General features: G+C 39.2%; 1 protein-coding gene across 1 annotated transcript in view; it reads left to right on the forward strand.

Annotated features, from left to right (window-relative positions):
• The first annotated feature begins 967 nt into the window (after positions 1-967).
• The window catches only part of LOC129379883 (dachshund homolog 2-like), an 88,145-nt gene continuing 66,725 nt past the window's right edge, over positions 968-22,387 (forward strand). The window contains exon 1 of the mRNA XM_055060820.1: positions 968-1,744. Within this exon, the coding sequence (XP_054916795.1) occupies positions 1,134-1,744 (611 nt within the window). The 5' untranslated portion in view covers positions 968-1,133. The remainder of the gene's footprint in view (positions 1,745-22,387) is intronic.

Consider the following 22,387-nt stretch of genomic DNA (forward strand, 5'->3'; position numbering starts at 1 on the left):
AATATTGTAGCTGACAGAATATGACTGTTGTCTCTACAAAGTGATTTCAGGATTTTCTGATTCTGTACAAAATAGAGAATAAAATATTTTCATATTTCCTTCTTTTCTCCCTTCATCCCTTTTCGTTTTGTACTTCCTTCATTCCTTTCCTACTTTTGACACTCATCCATCCTTATTTCCTCTTCTTGTTTCCTTCCTTTTGTGTCCTTCAGTCGCTTCCTTTCTTTCCTTTCCATTTATTATTCTTTCATTTCTTCCTTCTTCTCTTCATTTCCCCAATCTGTTTCTTTCTTCTTTCCCTCATCTTTACTTTTTGCTCCCTTCTTTCTTGTTTTTGTTTCTTTCTTCCCTTTTGTAGTTTTTCATACAGAATCTAAATATTTCAAGGAAACTTTTGTATTTACAAGTCAAACACAACGTTACTTTTCTGAGACTGGGAAAGTTTCAAGTTAAAATTAAATTATTGACTGAATTTACTAATTATTTGTTTTAGCTTCAGTGTTTTAATTTAATGCTCCTAAATAATCACTGAGTTTCAACCTGGTGATCTTTTCTTTCTTCATCCTTTTCTGCTCCCAAACTTTGACTCACCTTCATCGTGGTTCTTTCGGGAACGTGCGTCCATCCCGCCGCCAGAGCTCGCGCGTGAGCAACAACTGACCAAAACGCGCAGGCGCGTGCGCGCGCGCGCTCGACAAACACGTGCTGTTTGTTCGAGGTCGGGACGAAAATGATGCGGAAGGAAAACACAAACTTCCCGTTTTGGAGAGAGTGAAGCGGCTCGTGAGAAAGTTTATGAAAGAGAGAGATGCGGCCGATAATAGACGCACGCGCACAGACGCGCGGGCCTTCCTCTCCAGGTCTGCTCTGATTGGTCCATCGGCGTGTCTGTCATGCGCGCGGGAGGCGGAGGCTGACCTGGAGTCTGATCCAGGCTGCTTTACGCACAGACCGGACAGTCCACGCACGGATTTCCACGGCGAGACTTTGTCCCGGATTGGAAGAGTTGAGAAGAAGAGGAGGAAGGGAATAAAAGAGGAAGAGGAAAAGTGAGTGGAAAAGTAAAAGGAAAGCAGAGGAACAAGTGGTTTCCAGCTGGAAACTGTCCCAGTCATCCCACTTCCAGCGCCTCCATGTCGCTCACCGGCTCTCCTACGCTGCTCTCCCCGAACTCGGGGACGCAAACTCCCGTCGGGCTCTACCGCTCCGCCCCGGAGGCGCTCCACACCTCCTCCGCCGTGTCCACCAGCACCTCCAGCCCGGCGCACATCAATTCCAACTCTCACTCCCACTCGCTGTCCCCGTCCCCGCGGCTCACCAGCAGCATGCTGAGCGCCTTCCTGCCCGGACCGGGCGGCGCCCTGGGCTCCCTCGGCGGGCTCGGCTCGCTGAGCGGCCTGACCCCCGGCTCCCCGGGCTTGGTGCAGACCTCCTCCGGCGCGGGTCTGTGCAGCGAGTGCAAGCTGGTGGAGGTGCACGGCGTGAAGGTGGCCAGCTTCAACGTGGACGGGCAGGAGCTGATCTGCCTGCCGCAGGTGTTCGACCTCTTCCTGAAGCACCTGGTGGGCGGGCTGCACACCGTCTACACCAAGCTGAAGAGGCTGGACATCACGCCCGTGGTGTGCACCGTGGAGCAGGTGCGCGTCCTGCGGGGGCTCGGCGCCATTCAGCCCGGCGTGAACCGCTGCAAGCTCATCTCCAGGAAGGACTTTGAGACGCTGTACCAGGACTGCACCAGCGCCAGGTCAGTCCTCGGAACCGCCTCGGTTCGGGTTCAGAGCGCAACTTTCAGGGATGCAACTTGAGTTTCAGGACGGGAGAAACGCACTTTGTGCAACGTTCACTGTTTGTCTTGTGGTTTTTATTGCAAGTGAAGTAGTTGTGCGCTGTTTGTTATCCATTTCGAGCCAATCCGAACTCAATCTGGAAAATTATTGCAATCAGCTTGCAGAGAACCCGGCTCGGTTCGGGTTCTTTCAGGGATGCGACTTTAGTTTCGGGTGTTTGTGCAACTTAGTTTGTTTTTGGTGGTTTTATTGCAGGGGAAGCAGCTCGCTCTGTTTATTATCCATTCGACTCGATCTGAACTCGAGGTTCCGACTCCGTCTGGGAAAAATATTCCAATGATGTTTTCTAGCAGAGAACCCGGCTCGGTTCGGGTTCGAAGCGCTACTTTCAGGGATGCAGCTTGATTTTTAGGGTCAAACGCGTTTTGCGCAACTGAAAGTTTTTCTTTTGTCGTCCTTGCAGCGGAAGCGGCTCCGCACTGCTTAGGATCCATTTCGACCCAATTCGAAGTCAAGGTTCCGACTCGTTCTGGAAAAATGTTGCAATTAGCTCTGAAGGAACCGGGATCGGTTCTGGTTCAGAGCGCAACTTTCAGGGAGGCATACTGAGTTTCAGGACGGGAGAAACGCACTTTGCGCAACTTTCAGTCATTTTTCTGCCTGTTTGTTGCAAGGGAAGGAGTTCTGCACCATTTCGACCCAATATGTCAAAGTTCCGAATCACTCTGGATATTCATCGCAGTTTTAAGCCAATCAATTGGATTTTCATTTAGATTTTGCTTTTGTTTTTTTTTTACATCTCTCAAGAAAGAGAAAAAGAACCTGAGTTACATCAGTTTTCCTGTTTTTGTTGTTTTTACTGCAGAGTAAATGTATGAAAGAGTCCAAACTGTCACTATTAAAGTCTTTTTTATTATTTTTTAGAGTAAGTTAGTTCAGTTATATGTTTGGAAAAGTTAAATAAACATTTTTGCACAATGTTTATTGAAATCTGAGTGCAGACTTTTATATAATTTGTGATGTTTCTGAAGGTAATTATATCATTTAATATGTTACTTATCTTTTATAAATGAGATATTTAAGTAGATCATTTTAAAAAATAGCTCAGATTTTGCCATTTTTGTGTTGATTGCTTTGATTGGTGACCTGCAGGTGAAATACTAAAAACAACCACATTTTTCCAGTGTTAATTAAATGCATTAGAACTACAAACTTCCACTGTTTTCAGTCTATAAAACCCTTTCATTCTGTTTTTAAAAACACTTTTCGGTCATGTTTGCCTCTCTGTGTTTAGAGACGTTAGAAAACAGAAGATGGATGGATGGACGTCGTAACCTCAAAGCGAATCTGGATCTTTAATTCTTTTCCAGGTTCAGTTTGCAGCTTGTTGTGTGAGACGTTAAAGGAAGAAGAAAAATAATCGAGTTTGTTTCATTTTGTAGAACTGAAACCACAGAAAGTAAACAAGGTGCAGTTTGGAGACTTTGTCCGTCGCTGCGAGTGTCAGAAACGGTTTGCATGTTTAAAACACATAAAATGTTGATGTTTTCTAGGAAATGCAGCGTTGCAGAGCGAGTCAGTGTGCAAACACGCTGCAGCCTCTGATTCTGACTGTAACCAGTGTTGTTTTGCAGCTTGTTCTGAAATCTCTTGTTAAAAAGAGTAAAATCTTTGTTTCCGTCTCACTGTAATCGGTGCAGAAAGTGTTTTAATTTGTCCAATTCTCCAGATTTGGGTGTTTTTCTGTGTCAGCTGTGAGGAACAGAGCTAATTAGCAGAGCGTGTTTTTGGCAGCAGGATGCAGAGGAGTCGCTTTTGAAGCGTGCAGAGGACTCTGTTTGTGTTAACAGAACTGATAACGGGCTTTATTTTTACACCGGAGCAGGATATTTCCGTCGCTTCGTCTCTGGAAAGGAAGCAGTCGAAACGTTGTGCGGGCGGAGAAATGTGGGAGAAATGTTTTGGGTTTATTTTCACTGATTTTTGATTTGATTGGTTGGTTATTTTTCCATGCATGTTTGAGATGTTGGAGAGAAATCTTCTAAGTGTGATGATGTGCATGGTTGGGTGGTAACTAGTCACATTTACTCAGTTACATTTACTTGAGTAACTTTTTGTGAAACACAGTATTTTTAGGAATATTTTTACTTTTTCTTGAGTAATTGTATTATGAAGTATTTTTACTTTAACTTGAGTAAAATTTCTGGCTAAAAACATGTTTTAAGCAGAATTTCAGATACAGACACACGCAGCTGCAGCTTTTATTAAAGTTTCTGAAGTTTTTCCTTTGAGAGAAACTGATCTGGAAAATTTTCTTTTGCCTGTTTTTGTTATTTTTTTGGTTACTTATTTGAATTATTGCCATTTTTATCTTTAGAATTTTCCACCTCATGCTATATTTTGGTCCATCTCATTATGAAGCTTTTAAGAATTAAATGATTGATAATTTGATCAGTTACTGAGCAGATTTCTCACCAAATACTTTTCTACTCTTACTAGAGTAACTTTGGGGTCGTCAGGTCAGCGGTTTAATCAGAGTCTGTGGGCGGTTCTGGTTCTGGAGGGACCGGATTTCTACGGGTTTCAGGTGTTTCTCTGCTTTAACCAAAACGTGATTAAATACATCAGCAATCTGTTGCCATTCAGCCGTTTGGATCAAGCAGCGACCTTGAAGACCGTTGCTCTGTGGAAACGCTCAGAGTTCCTGGAAAGTTTTGAATTTCATGGAAATTTGTTCCAGTTATGGAACAGCAAAGAGAAAGAACTTCATCTCCTTCCTTTCCTTTCCTTCATCACTTTGTTTCCTCCCATCATTTATTCCTCGATTCAGACTTTCTTTCGTTTTTCCATCCTTTACCCAACCCTTCTTTCATTCCATCCTTTCTTCATTCTTTCTTTAGTGTTTCCTCCATCTTTCTATTTTTCCTGCCTTTCTTTTTCTTTACTTTTTTTGTAATTCCTTCAATCCTTCCTGTCTTTCCTCTTTCTTTAGTTCTTCCTTTTATTCCTTCTGTCTTTTTTTTGTTTTAGTTCTTTCTTCCATTCTTCCATATTTTCTTCATGTCTATCTTTTAGTTAATCTTTCCGTCATTCTATCCTTCCTTCCTTTCTTTTGTTCATCCTTCCTCCAAGCCTCATTTTTCTTTCTTTATTTCTTCCTTCCAAACTTCATTCCTTCCTTACTTTCTGTTTATTTATTTATTCCTTCATTCAAACCTGGAGAACCTTCTAGAAATGCTCTGTTGATTCTTCCTTTTCTTCCTCCCTGATAAAATAAATCTGATGTAAAACATTATGAGGTTTCACTGTAATCATGGAATCGTCCTGGAATTGTCCTGGAAAGTCCTGTGAATTTCTTCATTTGTTGGGAACTCTGGTTTTGGTCCCAGTTGGGCTTTTTTTGTTGTTGCAGATGACAAACGGTTGGTTTTCGGCTAATAATTAACTGAGTTGCGTTGCTGTGGATCCTTGGTGTGTGACCTCTGCTTTCAGACAAACACACACACGCACGCACGCACGCACACACACACACACACACTGTTCTGCAGTTTATAAAGGATTGAATGTTGTCGTTTTTGTCTTCTGCTGACTGACACAATCACAGGTGCATCTCTGTCTCTTTATTCCTCTCAGTCATGTCTCTCTCTGTCTCTCTCTCTTTTTCTCTCTCTCCCTCTTTCTTTCTCTCGCTCGCTCGCCCAGCGGTACATGTCAGAGGTAATAATGGATCATGTGAATGCACATGGAACAACACGGCTGGAGAGCTATTGTTGCTGAACGCGCAGCGAACACACACTCCTCTTCCTCCAATCATATTGACATTCTTCTAATGCCTCCTCTTCCTCCTCTTCCTCCTCCTCGCCCTCTTTAAAGCTCTGGGAACAGAAAAGCGGAGAAATTAAATAATAACACACACAAACGAAGAGAAAGAAAACTCCCGCTGTGCTCCAACATACTTCATCTCCTCTGTAATCCATGCGAGTGTTTGTGTTTCTGTGTGCGTAAACACGATTACCTCCTAAATCCACTTGTGCTCCCCGACGACGGTTTTCGTTGACCCGTGTTTTGTTTCCTTTTAATTTGAAGTGGTTTCGATGCGGGATTATTAAGAATCCGCCGCGTCAACCGGGGCGAGAGAACAGGGAAAGTGAGAAATTTGTGCCGTTAAAAACAACATTCCCACACGTCTTGTTGAGAAACCAAACATTAGGAGAGCAATTGAAAGCCGATGATGTCATCTCAGTGGCTTTATTAGGTCCACTGATTTATTTTGCTTTACTTTTTAGCAACTATGGGTTTGTAGGAGTCTGAATAATTGGAAAATCCAGTTCTAGAAAGACCTATTGATGACTGAGTTACTTAAATCTGATGTGTTGAAGCATCTAAAAGTTTTAGAGCGTCAGCCTTTGAGGAGCTCTGAGTGAGGGTGAACTAAAAACAACAAAATGAAGTCCAAATTTCTCTAAAAAATATGAAATATTTCTTCAGTTTGACATTTATGTAAAGTTGTGTAGAAGTCCACACTGCTAGCTAAAAAGTTAGTTGTGTTAACTGTAAAGAACTAAACCTAAACATTCGCTCTGCTAACGCTAATGTGTAAACATAGAATTTAGCAGAAGCTAATGCTAAAACGGTAACTTCAACACGTTATATCGCCTTCAACATTTATTACTGCACTGCTATCTGCATGTTTAGGCTTAAGGAAGTGACGCTGTTGCTAATTTAGCCTTATTGATCATTGTGGTCAGAAAGGACATCGATAGGTTTTGAGCTGTTTACTGTGGAGCAATGCATTCTGGGTATAGAATAAACGGGAGGAGAGGAAGTGGAACTGCTGTGTAAACAGTCTTTGCCCACTTCAGAATAAAAGCATGAATGTAAAAGTTTATCTTGAAAAAAATTTTAAGAGTTGATAACCAAAACTTAAATATGTATTTCAAAGTTATCAAAAACACAAAATAAAAAATGAGCAACCCTCTGAGTGCATTACCTTCATGCAAGTTTCAGAGACTGCATGTTTTCTTACATACTTTGGGATCAAAAGTTTTTTTTTGAATTTGAATTGCAGTGAGTATAAATCGTTTATCTTTTTTGCCGTCTTTATTTTCTAGCAGGTAAACAAACTGCGGCCAGATAAACAGTAAAACGGGTTTCCTTCGATGCTTTTTGTGGCTTTGTGTGCAGAAAGTTGTTCAACAAAGCTGATTATGTTTGATGATGATCGTCTGAACAGCGATACAAAGGGGCAGTTTGGTTTACATATTCACAATTAATCTGGTTTAATCGAATCAATTATGAATTTAAAGTCATAAAGAAAAAAATCAACTGAATAAATATAACGCAGACGTTGGATGGAGGCTAATTTTGGTGGTGGCTTCCTGCAGAGGTGTGAACACACAGAGGTGTCACAGACACACAACAAGGCCTTAGATCCTGCAACAAGCTACGATCACAGATTAAATCAATCAGCAGGAGCAAAGTGATTGTTTTATGAATATTTTTTATCCTTGATGATAATGGTTGGACAATATATGGGAAATATGACAGATTTTCTGGTAAAACTGTAAAATTATGGAAATTTATGACAAGTGAAGAACAAAAACATGTGAATTTAGTAATTTATCCAGACTGTACCCCATGTTATGCTGTCTAAAAACTCAAATAAACTATCACAAATGGAGTCCTTTTCTTCCATAATGTATTTAGACATTTATGAGCTTGATTTTCAAGTTGATTTTTGATTGATCAAAATTAATAAATTATGCACAAAAAACAAAATCCCACTCATCTCAGAAGGGGAAAAATAGACCTCAATAGATTAACTGAGGTATATGATAACATTTCCACATTTATAGTAAAGAAAGTTGGATTTCTCCATCTGGGTGGTGCGAATCATTGTTAATCTGGATGTGACGATCCTAAAGGCAGATGGACAATCAGACGTTGTGCAGCAGGACGACACATTTAATAAACATGTCAGGAGTTTATTAAATGTGTCTCTCTGTTTCTGAATTGGCAAAACTTTCCAAGACTGAGAGCAGTCCTATCGACTGCCTGGCCAGAAAGACGAGACGAGACGAGAAAAGTTTGATTTTTAGACAAACTTTTCTGTAAAGCATAGACAGATTTTCTCTGAAACTTGTGATTTGGACCATTAACCAAACAGACCAACGACTTGACCTTTGACTCTTTGAATGGTCGATGCTGCACATCAAGTTTGGTCTTTGTGTTTAAAAAGAAAATACAATAAAATCATGTAAATTTGAAATCAAATGTTCTGAAGTCGAAGTATGATCAGCGTGGCAACCCTGATTTAAAGCTTGGCCCGTATTCAGGTTGTTTTTAATTGAAGGATGGGCCGGTTCTGATCTGAGCGAGAGCGACGGAGTGTTTTCTGCTTCCTTGTCACCTCTTTGGTTTGCTGCGTGTGTCCGGGTGTGTGTGAGAGGAAGAATCGATAGTGAGTGACAGGAGGGAGGGTTGCTGATGTCGGAGTGTTATTCTGGGCTCTCCTTATCACGACAGGCTGTTAGAGCCCACACACACACACACACACACAGCCATCACAGCGGTGCACACACACCCACACCGATGATGGAGGTTGTATTGTCTGTAACTCAGGGGGGAGAGAAGTCGTTTTGGTTTGTTGAAGCGTTGCAGAAGAAGCTCCACACACACTCAGCGTGAACTCTTTCTGTCGTTGTGCTGTTTTTCATTCTTTTGCATGGAGCATTAAGTTTTTTTAATGGAACACAGTGGTTTGTGAAAACGCACACCGGCTGAAATGTGGTCAGTTGTTGTGCCTGCTTGTCGAGGTGTGTGTGTGAGAGACAATCTAGAAAGCACAAACAGAGCTATCAGTTGTCACTCCGGCTCTGGTTACATGTGCACGCTTGGTTTTGTGTGTCTCGCCGGAGTTCGTGCGCGTCGTCTCTGTCCATGTGTCTGGTTTCAGCTCCGCTTTGTGCTGCTGGTTAATTGATAAAGGTTAAAGCGCTGGCCGGCGGGGAGCCGAGGTCACCCCGCTGCAGTGTGACAGCGTGTGTTGGCGGCCAGCAGCCGGCCGATCGGATCGCGTCGGGTTGTTTCTGAAGCAGCTACAGTTGACGATTATCTTGAAAACGATTTGTCTGTGAATGAAGCAGCTTTCTACCTCGTTTAACGAAGATTCGGTTTGTGTTTTATGGAAGAAATGTACTCAGTAGAATCAGATTCATCGACTTTATGAACTTTGTTTTTTACTTCAAGTTCACCTGCAAAACTTTGCGTGCAAATGTGATGACCTTCTGGTGACCCCTGCCAAAAATTGAGTGGCTTTTAGCAAATCAAATAACGGTCTGTGGAACATGCGACACCAGCACGATGCGCTAGGCCAGTGTTGGTTCTTAGCAGTTAGCTTGTTAGCATGGCTAATGAAGATAAGTAAAGATAATTTCATAACAATTTATTCTCTGCTGAATAATTTCAGCAGGTACTTCTTGACGGACATTTGAGTATTAAGTGGGTGATGACAACTGGAGCACTATTCACATCTGAAGATGCTAACTAGCTAATCTTAAAGACGTCACCTCTGGCCCAGCCCAACGCTCTCCGGTGTCATGTGATCAAAACGCCGTGTTTTGATTGGCTAATGCAGCTCAGGCCAGTATTAAGGCCAGAGCAAGGCAATTTTGTTTTTGAAGTGATAAAAATAACATTATAATAATACCGGACCAATGTAATAATACAAGAATAAAGACGCAATAGTAAAAGAATAAAGTATAATAGTTGCATAATATACAATATTAATAGTAATAGCTGGAATAATATGAGAATAACGTTGGAATTACACAATAATAATGTGATAAAAAAGTTGTATTAGATTATAGTTGTAATAATTTGAGAATTAAGTCGTAATATGGTAATAAAATGCAAATGAAGTGGTAATACTTTGAGAATAAAGTTATGATTCCACAAAAATGGTCAATATTATGAGAATAAAGTTGTAAGAGGACAAAAATAAATCTGTAATACTATAAGAATTAAATGGATTCCCAGCAATTATTATAGTGTGTAATTTCACAGGATAAAAATTGTTAATTTGTTAATTGTCTAAAAAGTTCAGATCTTAAAGAGACTTTTCCTTCCATGGTATTTGATTATGATCAATAAACACTAAAGTTGCACAGTACTGCTATAATTACGACTTTTAGTTTAAAAGCATAGATGCAATAACTGTCATAACAGCTGCTACAACATGAAATGTTTAGATAACGTAACATTTACTCCAGGTTTGAACTCTTTCTTCTCTTCCTTTCAAAAGCTTTTGCTGCAGCTCATTGTTTAATGTATCTCTTTAAAAAACGCGCTCGGCTCATCCTGGGTTATCACAAACATGTCTGGTGTAAAGCGAGCAGCTTTTTCACATCTTGTGTTCAGTTTAATGTTTTTCACAGTTTGCCATCCTGCAACCTGGTGGCTGAGTGTGTGTGCCTGCTCGTGTCTCAGGGGCCGAAAAAGTGGTTTCATGCTTCAGTTACCGTCCTACCGACCAGCCGGGGCGAGAGACGCAGGAAAGATGCTCTCTCTCTCTCTCTTGTCTCTGTTTTCTGTATGAAAACAGAGGAGAGTGAAGGATCACAGAGGGAGAGGTGAAGATCAAAGCAAGAAATATGACCCTCTGTCACCATGGAAAAGAACCGATCCTCTTCGTTGCTGCGAGTGTGTGTGTGTGTGTGTGTGTGTGTGTGTGTGTGTGTGGTTTGAACAAAACGTCGAGAGGGGAGAGGCAGGTCAGTGTGTGTGTTGGAAATAGATAATGTTTCACAAAGGCTGTTTCAGTCTGCAAGTTTTCAGCAACTGAAACTGCTCTTTGTTTGCGTGAAAAAAGCAGAAAATGCTCATTCTCAGGTTCTTTTTGGTTTCTTCATCTTTCTTTTTTAGTTGAGCCAACATCTAAATTATTTATTGCAGGCAACATCTGGGCAGCTGTAGGGCAGAGTCTCAGCTGCATGGTAATCCCAACAGAGATAATTATTAGCTTCATTTATTAGGCACAGAAACAAAGTAATGTTGTCCCGCTAATTTTTATACTCGATTTTAAGCACATCCAGCAGCAAACTATCAGTAAATAATCTTAATTTATGTTTTTATAAACTGATAATAAGCTAAAAATGTTTTGTTCTTGAGTTAATTATCTTTAACATTTTTAGCCTTCTGGTTTGGAGCAGCAAAAGATCAGACAGACTGGTGAGGCTCTTTCTGCCTGGTTAGTCCAATCAATGGTGTTTTAATGAATGCAATACGTCTGAAACCTGTGATAAAGCAACAAGATGTATTATTGAGGAAACAAGGGGGTCTAAAATCACCAATGTCCAAATTTATACCTATAACTTGGGCAAGAAATGGCAGTAGAAATGGTTGCGAAGTTTTGGCAGTTTTGAATAAATAGCAGCTAATCATCAACATAAAGAGAAATGTTTATTTTGATATTGCGAAAATCTCTAAATCTGACCACACAAAAATACCTAAAAGCACAAAATAGATAAAACACAAGCTAAATTTAGTTATGTAACTAAAATAAATCTTATTACCCAGAAAATTGTTTTGGGATACACACTTATCACAAAGAATGTATGTATTTTGGAGGGTTTTGTGTAGATTTGGATGTAAATATTTAAAATGATCAAATATAGCTTAATATATATCAATATGCATAGTTGAAACCATTTTAGCAGTACTGCAGAATATGTAAAGTCTTCCTTATTTCCTCTAAGAGATGCAGCCAATCACAGACAAGGAAACTGAATGGCACTCTTGGATTTGTTGCTTTTCAGCCAATAGGATGTCAAGTAGCTTTGCACCAATGAATTTCAGCTGCATTTTCCTTCAAATATTTAAAAAGTACCTAAAAAAGTAGCGCTATTTGAAAAGCAAGCTTACATATTTAATCTTTAGAGTTCTTCATGTACAAAAACTCTGAGAAAAAAAGAGTTTAATGCTTATTTTAACACGTTTTAAGTTTGTTTTTGCAAACCTCCATTTCCCCCAGTAAAGCAGCTCCGGTTTGTCGTGAACAGCTGTTAGAAACGGCTTTTTTCCCTCCCAGATGTGTCTGGTTTATAGAGGAAGCAGTCCAAGAGAGAGATGAAGGGTTGGAGTAGGTGAAAGATGAAGGAGGATGGGTTGTTGTCTGCAACGAGATTATTAGATTCCTGTGAGCACACACTTCAACACACAAACACACAGTCTCTTAGGTGCACTTAGCAGATTGGTTTAGAAATTGCATTAGGGAGTGTCGCAACAGCTTTTCCTCTCGTTCACCTGGTAATCTCTCTATCCCACCTCCTCCCTTCGTCATATCTCAACTCTTCCTCTCACCTCCTCTTCTTGCTGAGTTTAATCCCATTTCTTCCCTCTTTCTTTCTTTCCCTGTTCTGTTCGTTTCATCTCTTCCTCCTCGCCGTTCTGTTTTTTTATTCAATCTTCTTGTCATTTACTCCTCCCTCCTTCTCCCCCCACCTGGTCTTATCTCTATTTATTGTGACAGCTTGTCAGAGGTGCGCGCGCGCACGTTTTAAGAGGGGAAAGAAAAAGAAAAGCGGGCGACAGATTTACAGTGTACGGCGAGCGGCGTCCGTGAGCCGCGGTATCAAAGAGAGACAGCGAGGAGGAGGAGAACGAGGAGGTCAGAGGCGAAGGAGGAGATGAAAGCAGAGAGGAGAAGAAGAGTTGAGAGAGGGTAAAGAGAGGGCAGCGAGGGGATGACGGGTGACGTGTGTGTGCGCTCTCCCAACAGACAACATGTTATTAATAAAAACAGGAAGAAAACGTAATTATCATCCACTCTCAGAGAGGCAGAGTGTCTGTTTGTCAGTGTGTTATTACTAACATAATTATAGCAGAAATCAATTAAAAACATGACAAGAGCATACATGCACATCCACGTGTGTGTCGCCCACCAGCAACTCCACCAAATTATCACTTAAAACTTTGTAATTTGTAATTAGGAGTGTAGGAACATTTCAGGAAGTCTACAAGTGTTCTTTCTCGTAACAGATTTGAGACGCTTTTCCTTCAAAACATACTCTATTTTTCAGTTTTTAAGAAAGCGCCTGGTTTTCAGAGTGTGTGTGTGTGTGTGTGTGTGTGTGTGTGTGTGTGTGTGTGTGTGTGTGTGTGCTCATCACCACCCCGCGCGTCAAAAATCCTTCCCAGACAGCTTGTTATTAATGCAAACGTATAATAATCCATTTAGAAACATGTCATCATGATTAGAATAATAACAGTGGTTAAACCGACTGAGACGTTTATGGAGGAAGGAGTTCTCATCAGTTTGGCCAAGTGTGTGTGTGTGTGTGTGTGTGTGTGTGTGTGTGTGTGTGTGTGTGTGTGTGTGTGTGTGTGTGTGTGTGTGTGTGTGTGTGTGTGTGTGTGTGTGTGAGAGCAAACAAACATGTTAGCGCTTCAGTCGACTGCCAACTTTCCAAACTTCAGTTGTTTCTTCTTTTGTTTACGTATAAAAAGATTCGGGACAAGAAAATGAAGTTATAACAAACACTCTCCGCCAAATAGAGATCTGGATTTGACAAGTTAGTCATGAAAATTACAGATTTCTCTCATCAAGAGTTGAAGTCTTCACCTGAATTTGGGAAATGTAAGTCGGTAGACCCGAAACTAAAATTATGCTGTTAAAAACAGTGAAGTTTCTCATTATTCTGAATATTGACAGCGCGCGTTTGTAGCTGGCTTTAAACCGCAACGCCTGAAACGTTCACGGCGTTGGACTGGAGTACTGGATCAGAAAAATTAGTCTCCAACATTTTAGTTTATAATGGCTTCATAAAGATCTGTTTTCCGCTACAGGAACCGTTTCCAGGAACAGGAGTGGTTTTCTGGAGCTGTTATTTGCCCCTCTGTGATTTGACTAGATTTTCTGAAGCATAAAGAAAGAAATGAGAAAATTATTCTTGAAAAAAGTCACGGTTGAGATTTATTACTTGGGGAATAAAACTTTCATTCAATGTGAACTTTTATGGTTTAAAACTATTTGTATTGTAATGAAAACTGCAAACACCATTTTAAGAAATATATGCTACAAACTTTCTCTATGAATGCGTTACAGTTCAGTTTTATAGGGTAAGCGCTGTGGAATAAATGCAAACCTTTTGACCAGAGCTGTTTCTAATACAAAGTGTATATCTCTGAAATCCCTTTAAATTTTTTTCTTTTGCTGTGATTATATTTACATTATGAAATTTAGTCATTGTGATGGAATAATTGCTTCTTGTTTCGTTGGTAAAATTCAGATCTTTGAGTTCAGTGGCGGAAGATTTGAGTTCAGGGATAAATCAGCCGACTGGCTGGTACCTGCATGTGAAACCGATCTTATCCACCGACCCAATCTACCTTCGCAAATATGTCAAAATCAGCCAGTCCTCTTTTGCTGTTGCTGTTCCCCTCCTCGCCTGTGGGGGCGCTCCACCAAGAGCTACTGAAGGAAATGACACAAAAAATGACACAAGCACAACTTTCTTCTTCACAAAAAGTAAACAAAAATGTGTAAGAGTTTGGTTATTTCGTATTGAATAGTGCAGAAGAGGATTTTTGTTTCTGCAAAACCAATTCAAGTCGATTTTTCATTTTATTATGCTTGGAAGTTACACATATCCCTAACATTTTAATACACACAACACTTGGGACTAAAGAACAACTTTTTTGATTTCCATGTTTCATTGGAAATCTTAAAATCGCATATAAAGTGTTTTTGTGGGGACAATTTAAAGTTATGCTGACTGCGAGAGTTAATGGGTTCAGGGATCCTCTGCCTGAAAAAGTTTGAGAAAAACTGAAACTGTTCAGTGTGTTTTTAGTGGTCTAAATGATCGGAACAGTTCAGTCCATGTACATGTTGACTTGAACCATCAATGCTCCAAACACCTGGAGTAAACTTTGGTTCTTGCATCTTATTCAAAGGACTTCCAATCTTTGGGACGGAAACCTGTAGCGGTGAACTGATAGCCGGTCCGTCTTCCTCAAACAGTCCAGAAACATGAATGTTGATTCAGTGATGATGTGAAGTTGCTCCTCTGTTCTCGGTGTGTGGGCGCTCTGACTGGTGACCTGTCCGCGGTGCACTGAATGACGGGGTGGGAGTTTCACCTCTTCAGCCCCAAACCCACATAAAGAGCTAGTTTTGGTCAACAGTTGTCTGTTTTATATCCGCCATTGTCTTCTCAGCAGATGATCTTCACTCTGGTTGGTTAAGCCGCGTCCTTTCACTTTAAAAGCCCAAATCTTTATGTGGTCCTATTATGAAACGCAATGAACCCTTGAAACGCTCCGCTTTTGAAGTTAACATTTACGCTCTTCCTCGACGTTGCCACCAGAAATGGTATTTTAAAATGTCATTCCGACTTACTAAACTTTGCCCACACCTGCGCATTAGCATAAAAAAAGACTTGTTCTGTCCTTATATTTACATTTTTTGCAGCCGGTAAAGCCCTCTCTGCTGCTTTGTCAGTCGTCAACAGCAGGAAGGGTTTCTCGTGTTGCTTTTTTAGCCACCAGCTTGTCATTCAGGAGCTGCATGCTATATCTGTGTGTGAGTGTATTTGCATCTTAACTTGGCCATATATGTGATTTCCCACTGAATGCTGCTGTTTGTGTGCGCGCTGGCAGACATGCTGTCGTTTTGATAGCTTGTCATTGAAGCGATACGGCCCACTGTAATTTTCTACTCAAAGGAAACAATGCAACAATACATACTTCACTGTCAAAAAAACCCTTCATGCTGTGTGCGTGTGTGTGTGTGTGTTTGTTTGGTGGGTGTCCCTGCTTGTGTCAATACAACAGGCCCCAGTTTGTGCAACATTTCGGAGTCTTTTTATTTCTCTTTCTTATTTCTGCTCCTGCTATTTCTCTACATACTTGACATATTAGTGTCACATCAATCTGTGTGGAAAAAATGTTTCCACACAGATAAAATTACGCTATAGTATGGCTTCATTTTGACAAGATGTTAAAAAAAAAACACACCTGTGTGTGAGTTATAAAGAATCAAAGTAAAAACATAACGCATAAATTCCCTGCAGGAGGATAATAAAGTGAAATTAAACCACAGGTAAAGCCAGTAAAGTCGCATACTGCAACCTAACATAAAAGCACAGTGAAGCCAGTAAAACCACATACTGTAACATGAAAGCACAGTGAAACACAGAGCAGTCACTCATAAAGACCCGAACTGTTCATTCATTAACTGCGTTTTTTAATTATGGCTCAGGACGCTTTATATAGGAAATGTCTGGTTCTGTTGTGTTAACTTTAAATGGTTTCATTTGACCATTTTTTCTGCTAATTGGCAGTCCACTTTCAGCTTTATTTTTATTTTTACAAACAATGTTTCAGTTGTAAGTTTGGCTATCAGGCTGATCAAATAGTATTTTTAGAGAACAGATGTTACACTGTGCAGATTTAGCAGATAATTTAATTTCCAATTGAAAAATGAGTCAAAATTCTTGCTTGTAACAAGTTGTTTTTTTATTTTGCTAAATCATAATGGTTTAAAGGTTGATTTAATCATGTGTTAATGTTTACAGCTGACACAAGAAGCTAGCTTTAGCAGCTAGCTAGCTGTGTTACCTAGCTAATGATTTTTACTATCGTGGATGTTCAAACAACCATAAAGGGAAGAAAAACGTTTCTGTCTGTAAATCAATTACTTAACTTGATTAAATTATACAAACCTTTTGATTTATTGACTGATTTAAATCTAGATTTAATGTTCCAGATTTATGGTTCACAGATTTAGTAGATTATTTAATTTTGAATATAAAAAAAAACCTAAAAAAACAAAAAATACTTTTAACAATTTAAAATGTTTTTCATTTTGCTCAATCATATTGATTGAAAAATTGCTTTAATTGTGTGTTAATGTAAATATTTACAGGCAGACGTAAGAAGCTAAGCCTGACAGCTAGCTAGCGGTTTTACTTAGCTAACCTGTTTTACAGACTTGGAGGCTCAAATAATCATCAATACAAGCACGAAAGTTTATTTCGCTAAATAGTTGATGTAATTATATAAACCGTTTGGTTAACTGATAGATTTTAAATCTGTACTGAACAATGAAAATAGATTTTATGTCTCTTGTCTCATAAAGAGCTAGCTAAGTAGCTTGTGACCTGATAAAAACTGAAAATAAAAAACTGAAGATACTTAAAAATTGCATATATTTTTTTATCATCTTTTATCTTATAAACCCGGTTTAACCTATCATTTAACTAAAATATTCTAACTCATGACTGAAACACCAAAAAATTTATTTTACTAGCGCATGTAGCAATTAGCTCGAATGCTAACTTCAGCTGCAAGAATTTCATGTAAAAATGCCACTTTCCCAATAGGATGCCATGTCAATTAGAGTAAAAACATTTAGAAAATAAAACTGGCTCCTTTCTACCACAAAAAAAGGCTTTAAATGAATCAAGTCTGAGGTGTTTTAAACTGTTAATTTTATGGTCCAATCTGAAGTAACCAAATGATAATAACCAAATTTATTATCAAATGCTTAAAATGAACCATAACTGAACTGCAGATTTTTAGAAATGACCATTATAAAGTATATTTATGAAGAAAATTCATAGACAATAACAGTGGATGGTCTCAGTTTATGTATAATTTGAGAAATATTCAAACATCTGGCCGCCAAAGTGGCCATAACTGGTTATGGCCACTTTGTTATTCCTGGAGTGTCTGAAGAAAATAATTAAATGTATTTTAAGAGTACTTTGTCACTTATCTTCATTGGTGATCTTCATCAAACTAAATCAGGCCTGGATAATGTTGGATTAAAGCTATTTGGGTTGTTTTTGTGTATTTATTCAAGTAAAAGCAATAAATATTTTCATTTTTTAAAGCTGTCCTAGAAGACATAATTTTTTAACGCCCTTGATTTGACTAAATCTTAATCTAGTGTGTAAAATCTTCACATTTGACACACCAGCTTCCAATCAGACAGCAGAGAAAAACTGCGAGTTTATCCCTAAATGATACCAGCTGACACAAGTCAGTGATTCAAGGACCCAAAGTCATCAAAATCCATTAGCTTTGAATATAAACCCTTCAAATCTTAATCAAATTGATAAAATCTTAAACTGGTTGGACACAACAGTGAAACGCCCGCAGACAGCAGCTCTGCGCTAATCCAAGATCGCATTAATCATTGATTCGGTGTCTGGCTGTAATTGATATGTAAATAGCATGTTTAACCTCCATTTACATGTGCGTTTTGGCGCTGTGGCGCCACACTAACGAGTGTGTGTTTGTGAGAACGAAGAGGCGAGTGTGGGAGTGCAAGAGGCATGTTGAAGGAACGGAGAGGGGGGTCGCCGCTAACTTACAAAAGAAGTTAATTAAAAATGAAAAAAGAGAACGAAGGGGGCGCGGGAGGAGTGGACGGAAGAGGGAGGGAGGGCTAGACGAAGGGAGGAAGGAAATAAAAAAGAGTGAAGCAGGGGAAGGAATAGAGGGAGGGAAGCGGTGTTTTATTGAAAACGGGTGGACAAACAGTGGGTAATTGGCTGGGGCTGCAGGGGCTAAAGGAGAGGTTCAAAGAGAGAGCGATGGAGAGCAAATTAACAGATAGAGGAGGAGGAAGGGAAAGAGATGACTGGGGGAAAACGTGAGCAAAAAAGAAAGTGTTGACTCAGACGAGATGGTTGGATAAAAGCTCACCTATCGCCAGTTTGTAGTACAACATCTCATCACCTGAAGACATTTCGGGCTCATCTGAAAGGTTTCTGTGACTTTTTGGATTTCTACACTGTAAAAACATACAATTTTACCAAGTATTTTGGTTTAGCTTCTAGAGCAAATATCTTAGTACACTTGGAAAAAGACAAAACTGACTTTCAAGTTGAGTTACATTTACTTGATCTGTACTTTTTACTTTTACTTGAGTAATTTCATTATGAAGTTTTTCTTCTCTTACTTGAGTAAAATTACTGGATTTTCTACTGAGTGAAAAACAAACGTTTTGTTTTCACCACACATTGACTACACACCTACAGTTTCTGTTAAAGTTTTTTATTGAAATCGATTTGGAAACGTTTTCTTCTGCCTGATTTTTATTTTTTGTTACTCATTAATGTCATTATTGTCATTTTTGAATATTAAATTATTGGTAATTTGACCAGTTACTCAGTACCTACGTGAACATTTTACTAAATACTTTTTTAATTCTTGAGTAATTTCTTGGATGACTATTTACTTTTACTAGAGTAAAAATACTCTCTTTCTTGAATAAAATTTTTAGTTACTTTTGATTAAAATCAACTTTTCAGCATGAAGTCAATAAATACTTAATTTGGATGAAAAAGTGCAAATTAAACAAGACATTTTTCCATGTTATGAGTGTAACCTTCTCATCGAAATTAAGAAAGTATTAACTTAAAACAAACTTCAATCTCTTGCTTAAAAGTTTAAGTACTTTTTTGAATTTAAATATGAAGTTTTAGTTTTGCCATACTGCAAATGTTTGATGATTGTATCGATTATGATGAAATCTAGGCGGAGAAGTGAAGGTTACCCAAGTGAAGTGACCAATCAAACGACATCTTTGCCAGCAATAAAATGAAATCAATAACTTTGTTCACTTCCACCATTATCAAACCACAATCACAGGTAAATTACGCGTCCCTTTTAAAAACTCAGTGTCATCAATCACACTTCTGTTTCTTTGATTGGTCTGGATTGAAATTCAACTGGAGAAATTGAGCTCAATGGAAGAAACCCCAGACGGAACGCTGAACGTAGATGAGAATTGAGCAGAGTTGTTATAATACCTGAGACTACAATTGACTTTTATTTTTTACAATTGCAGAAAGGGATACGTCTTTAAGAAAGAAAGTGATTGGGTGAAATTCAGCCGGGTTTCAGTGATTGGTCGGAAAAGAAGGAGAACTTTAAGATGATTGGTCGTAAACAAACATTGCCATAACTGGTGAAAAATTTACAAAGCTGTGCAAATAATAAGTGAATTCAGTTTAGTAGATGTGATTACAATATCATATTGTCCTGGAGGGACAATAATTGATTTCATATTGATAGTAATAATGTGCTTAGCTGATCAATTTATCAATTATGTTCAACTATGAAGCAACAAGCATTAAATGGGTAAAATGAAGCTAAAAGATCTGATAAAAGTTGTTCAAAAGTGTTTTATTATGTTCATTATTTCTACTCTATGATGTAAATAAATGATGACATTTTCCGTGTATCCTTCAGGAAATGTTTCGTAGTAAGATTAAAAAAAATATCTTACTTGGACTAAAGGTATTTTAGACCATCAACCTGAGCGATCACCTCTCTGTTCAGGACTGGTTTCATCAAGATGCTTCGTCATTATTGGTCACTATCAGTAGCAGTGTGATTGTCCATAAACATTTAAAAATGAAAATGTTTCAGTTTATTCTCATTTTCTCAACCAAACCTCTAAAATCATCTCCAATTTCCACATAAAACACTAAAATCCTTTGAGCCGGAGCGTTTAGGCATCATCCCTGCACTTCAGGTAAACGTGCATCTCTGTTTTATTAGCATTTGGTGTGAGCATGTCTGTGTGTGTGTGTGTGTGTGTGTGTGTTGTGTGTGTTTGTGTGTGTGTGTGTGTGTGTGTGTGTGTGTGTGTGTGTGTGTGTGTGCTGACTAAGGCTTATCAGATTCTCAAGGGGCCAAAAAAAAAAAAAAGCCAGAAGAAAGAGAGGGGCAAGAGGGAAAAAAAGAGGAGGATGGAGGTATTCTCTGCCTCGCTGTCTGATTGAATGGAAGCTGAAAGGTCACGACCTCTTTCTAAACACTTCACGGTTCTCAGCATTAATCAAATAACACTCACACACACATCGGCGAGCGCGCACACACTCTCCTCACACTCCTGCGCTGACCTTCACACTTCGAACACGCATAAGTTTGAAAACGAGTTGGGCTTACGCAGGCAGATGCAAATGGTGCTTACACACACACACACACACACACACACACACACACACACGCACACGCACGCAGCCAGGTGAATTTAGATGGGATTAGACACACATACCACACTGTATAAACAGCGTCAAACGCCCTGTGTGTGTTTGTGTGTGGTTGTAACAGTGACATCTGCACCGTTGGCTAAACAGCTTGCGAATATGCTGATAAAAACAACGCCGGCAGCCAAATTTACAGCACCTATAAAACACACATCCACACATGCACACACACTCGTACACTCGGAGGGCGTATTACGGTGAGATTTACGGTGTGTCTGTGTGTGTGTTTGCTTTATTGCAGTTTACAGGATGGTAAGAGCGTCTATGTAAGCAACAACTACTATCTGTGTGTGAGGCAGGGAGCTGTGTGTGTGTTCTGCTTGACTTTCTCTTTAATTTTTTATTTTTGTGTGTTGCTTTGTGTTTGTAACCTTTGGTTCATCGTGTCCGGTGTTTGTGCAGCTTGGTTCTGCTCATTGTGGAACGTCTCGTTTCATTTAAACTTTCTTAAAGGGTGTGTCTGTCCAAAAGGCTCCAGACAAATTCATCTTTAGCCAGATGGTCTGAAACGTTGGAGCGGTGACGGCTCCAACGTTTCAATCAAACTTTAATTTGTTTGTTTAAAATGTAAGAATGCACCGATCCACTTTTTTCACTTCCGATATCTGAGGTTTAGTATCTGCTGATGCCAATCTCAAAAAGAAAAACGGCGCTAAATTGTCTTAAAAACCACTGAATTACTGAATTACTCTGCACCACAACAGCACACTAAAATACACCAGTAGCTTCACAAGCTTGGTCAAACATTTAAAAACCATTCAGTAACAACCAATGCAAAATAGATAATACAGAAACAAATAAGAGGTTGCCTACCTTGTTCAAACAAAAATATAAACTGCAACAAAGCTTCCTTCAGATGATTCACAAAGAGAAATTAGAAATTTTAAATAAAATAATAAACTGTGAGCTCAACAAATAGAACTAGACTGAAAAGATGGGACCGATACCGATATTAATATTGAATTGGAAATTGGACTTTCTCTAAAGAAAGTTTGGTTCATTTGGAGAGAATTGAATGTGTAATGAAAGGTGAACTCTGGTCCGCCTAAAAACCTCCCTGTCGGTTCAGTTGAAGTGAACTCTGGTGCGCTTTAAATGCACATGTGAACGCCAAGCGGAGCAGAGACCGCTCCTAATGGAGGAACTTGTTCATTCCCGTGAAATTAGTGAAAAAAAGCCAAACAAATCTCATGCAGTTGCTTGTTTGGTGTGCTAACATAAAACTGCCCAAAATGAGAGCAAGTATATATGGCAAGCTGATTTTAATTTAATCAAAAGCAACCTGATCGCGAATTTCAGTTTAAATCCGAACTGAGTGAAACTTTATCCTTGTAAAGATTCAATTTCTACTTGTTCATATGTTGATGTTGTATGTTAATATATGTATGTTAATGTTCATTCTAAGCAGGTAGAATGTATTTGTGGATGGCTGTACTATAATAATGATACATAATGTTGGTGAAAACTAAAATATTCACTAAGAATGTGATTGATGTTCATTTGGATATCTGTTTATTTTAAGGAGAAATATTC

Source organism: Poeciliopsis prolifica, unplaced genomic scaffold, assembly GCF_027474105.1.
Source record: "Poeciliopsis prolifica strain line A6 unplaced genomic scaffold, Auburn_PproV2 SCAFFOLD062, whole genome shotgun sequence".
Taxonomy (NCBI): domain Eukaryota; kingdom Metazoa; phylum Chordata; class Actinopteri; order Cyprinodontiformes; family Poeciliidae; genus Poeciliopsis; species Poeciliopsis prolifica.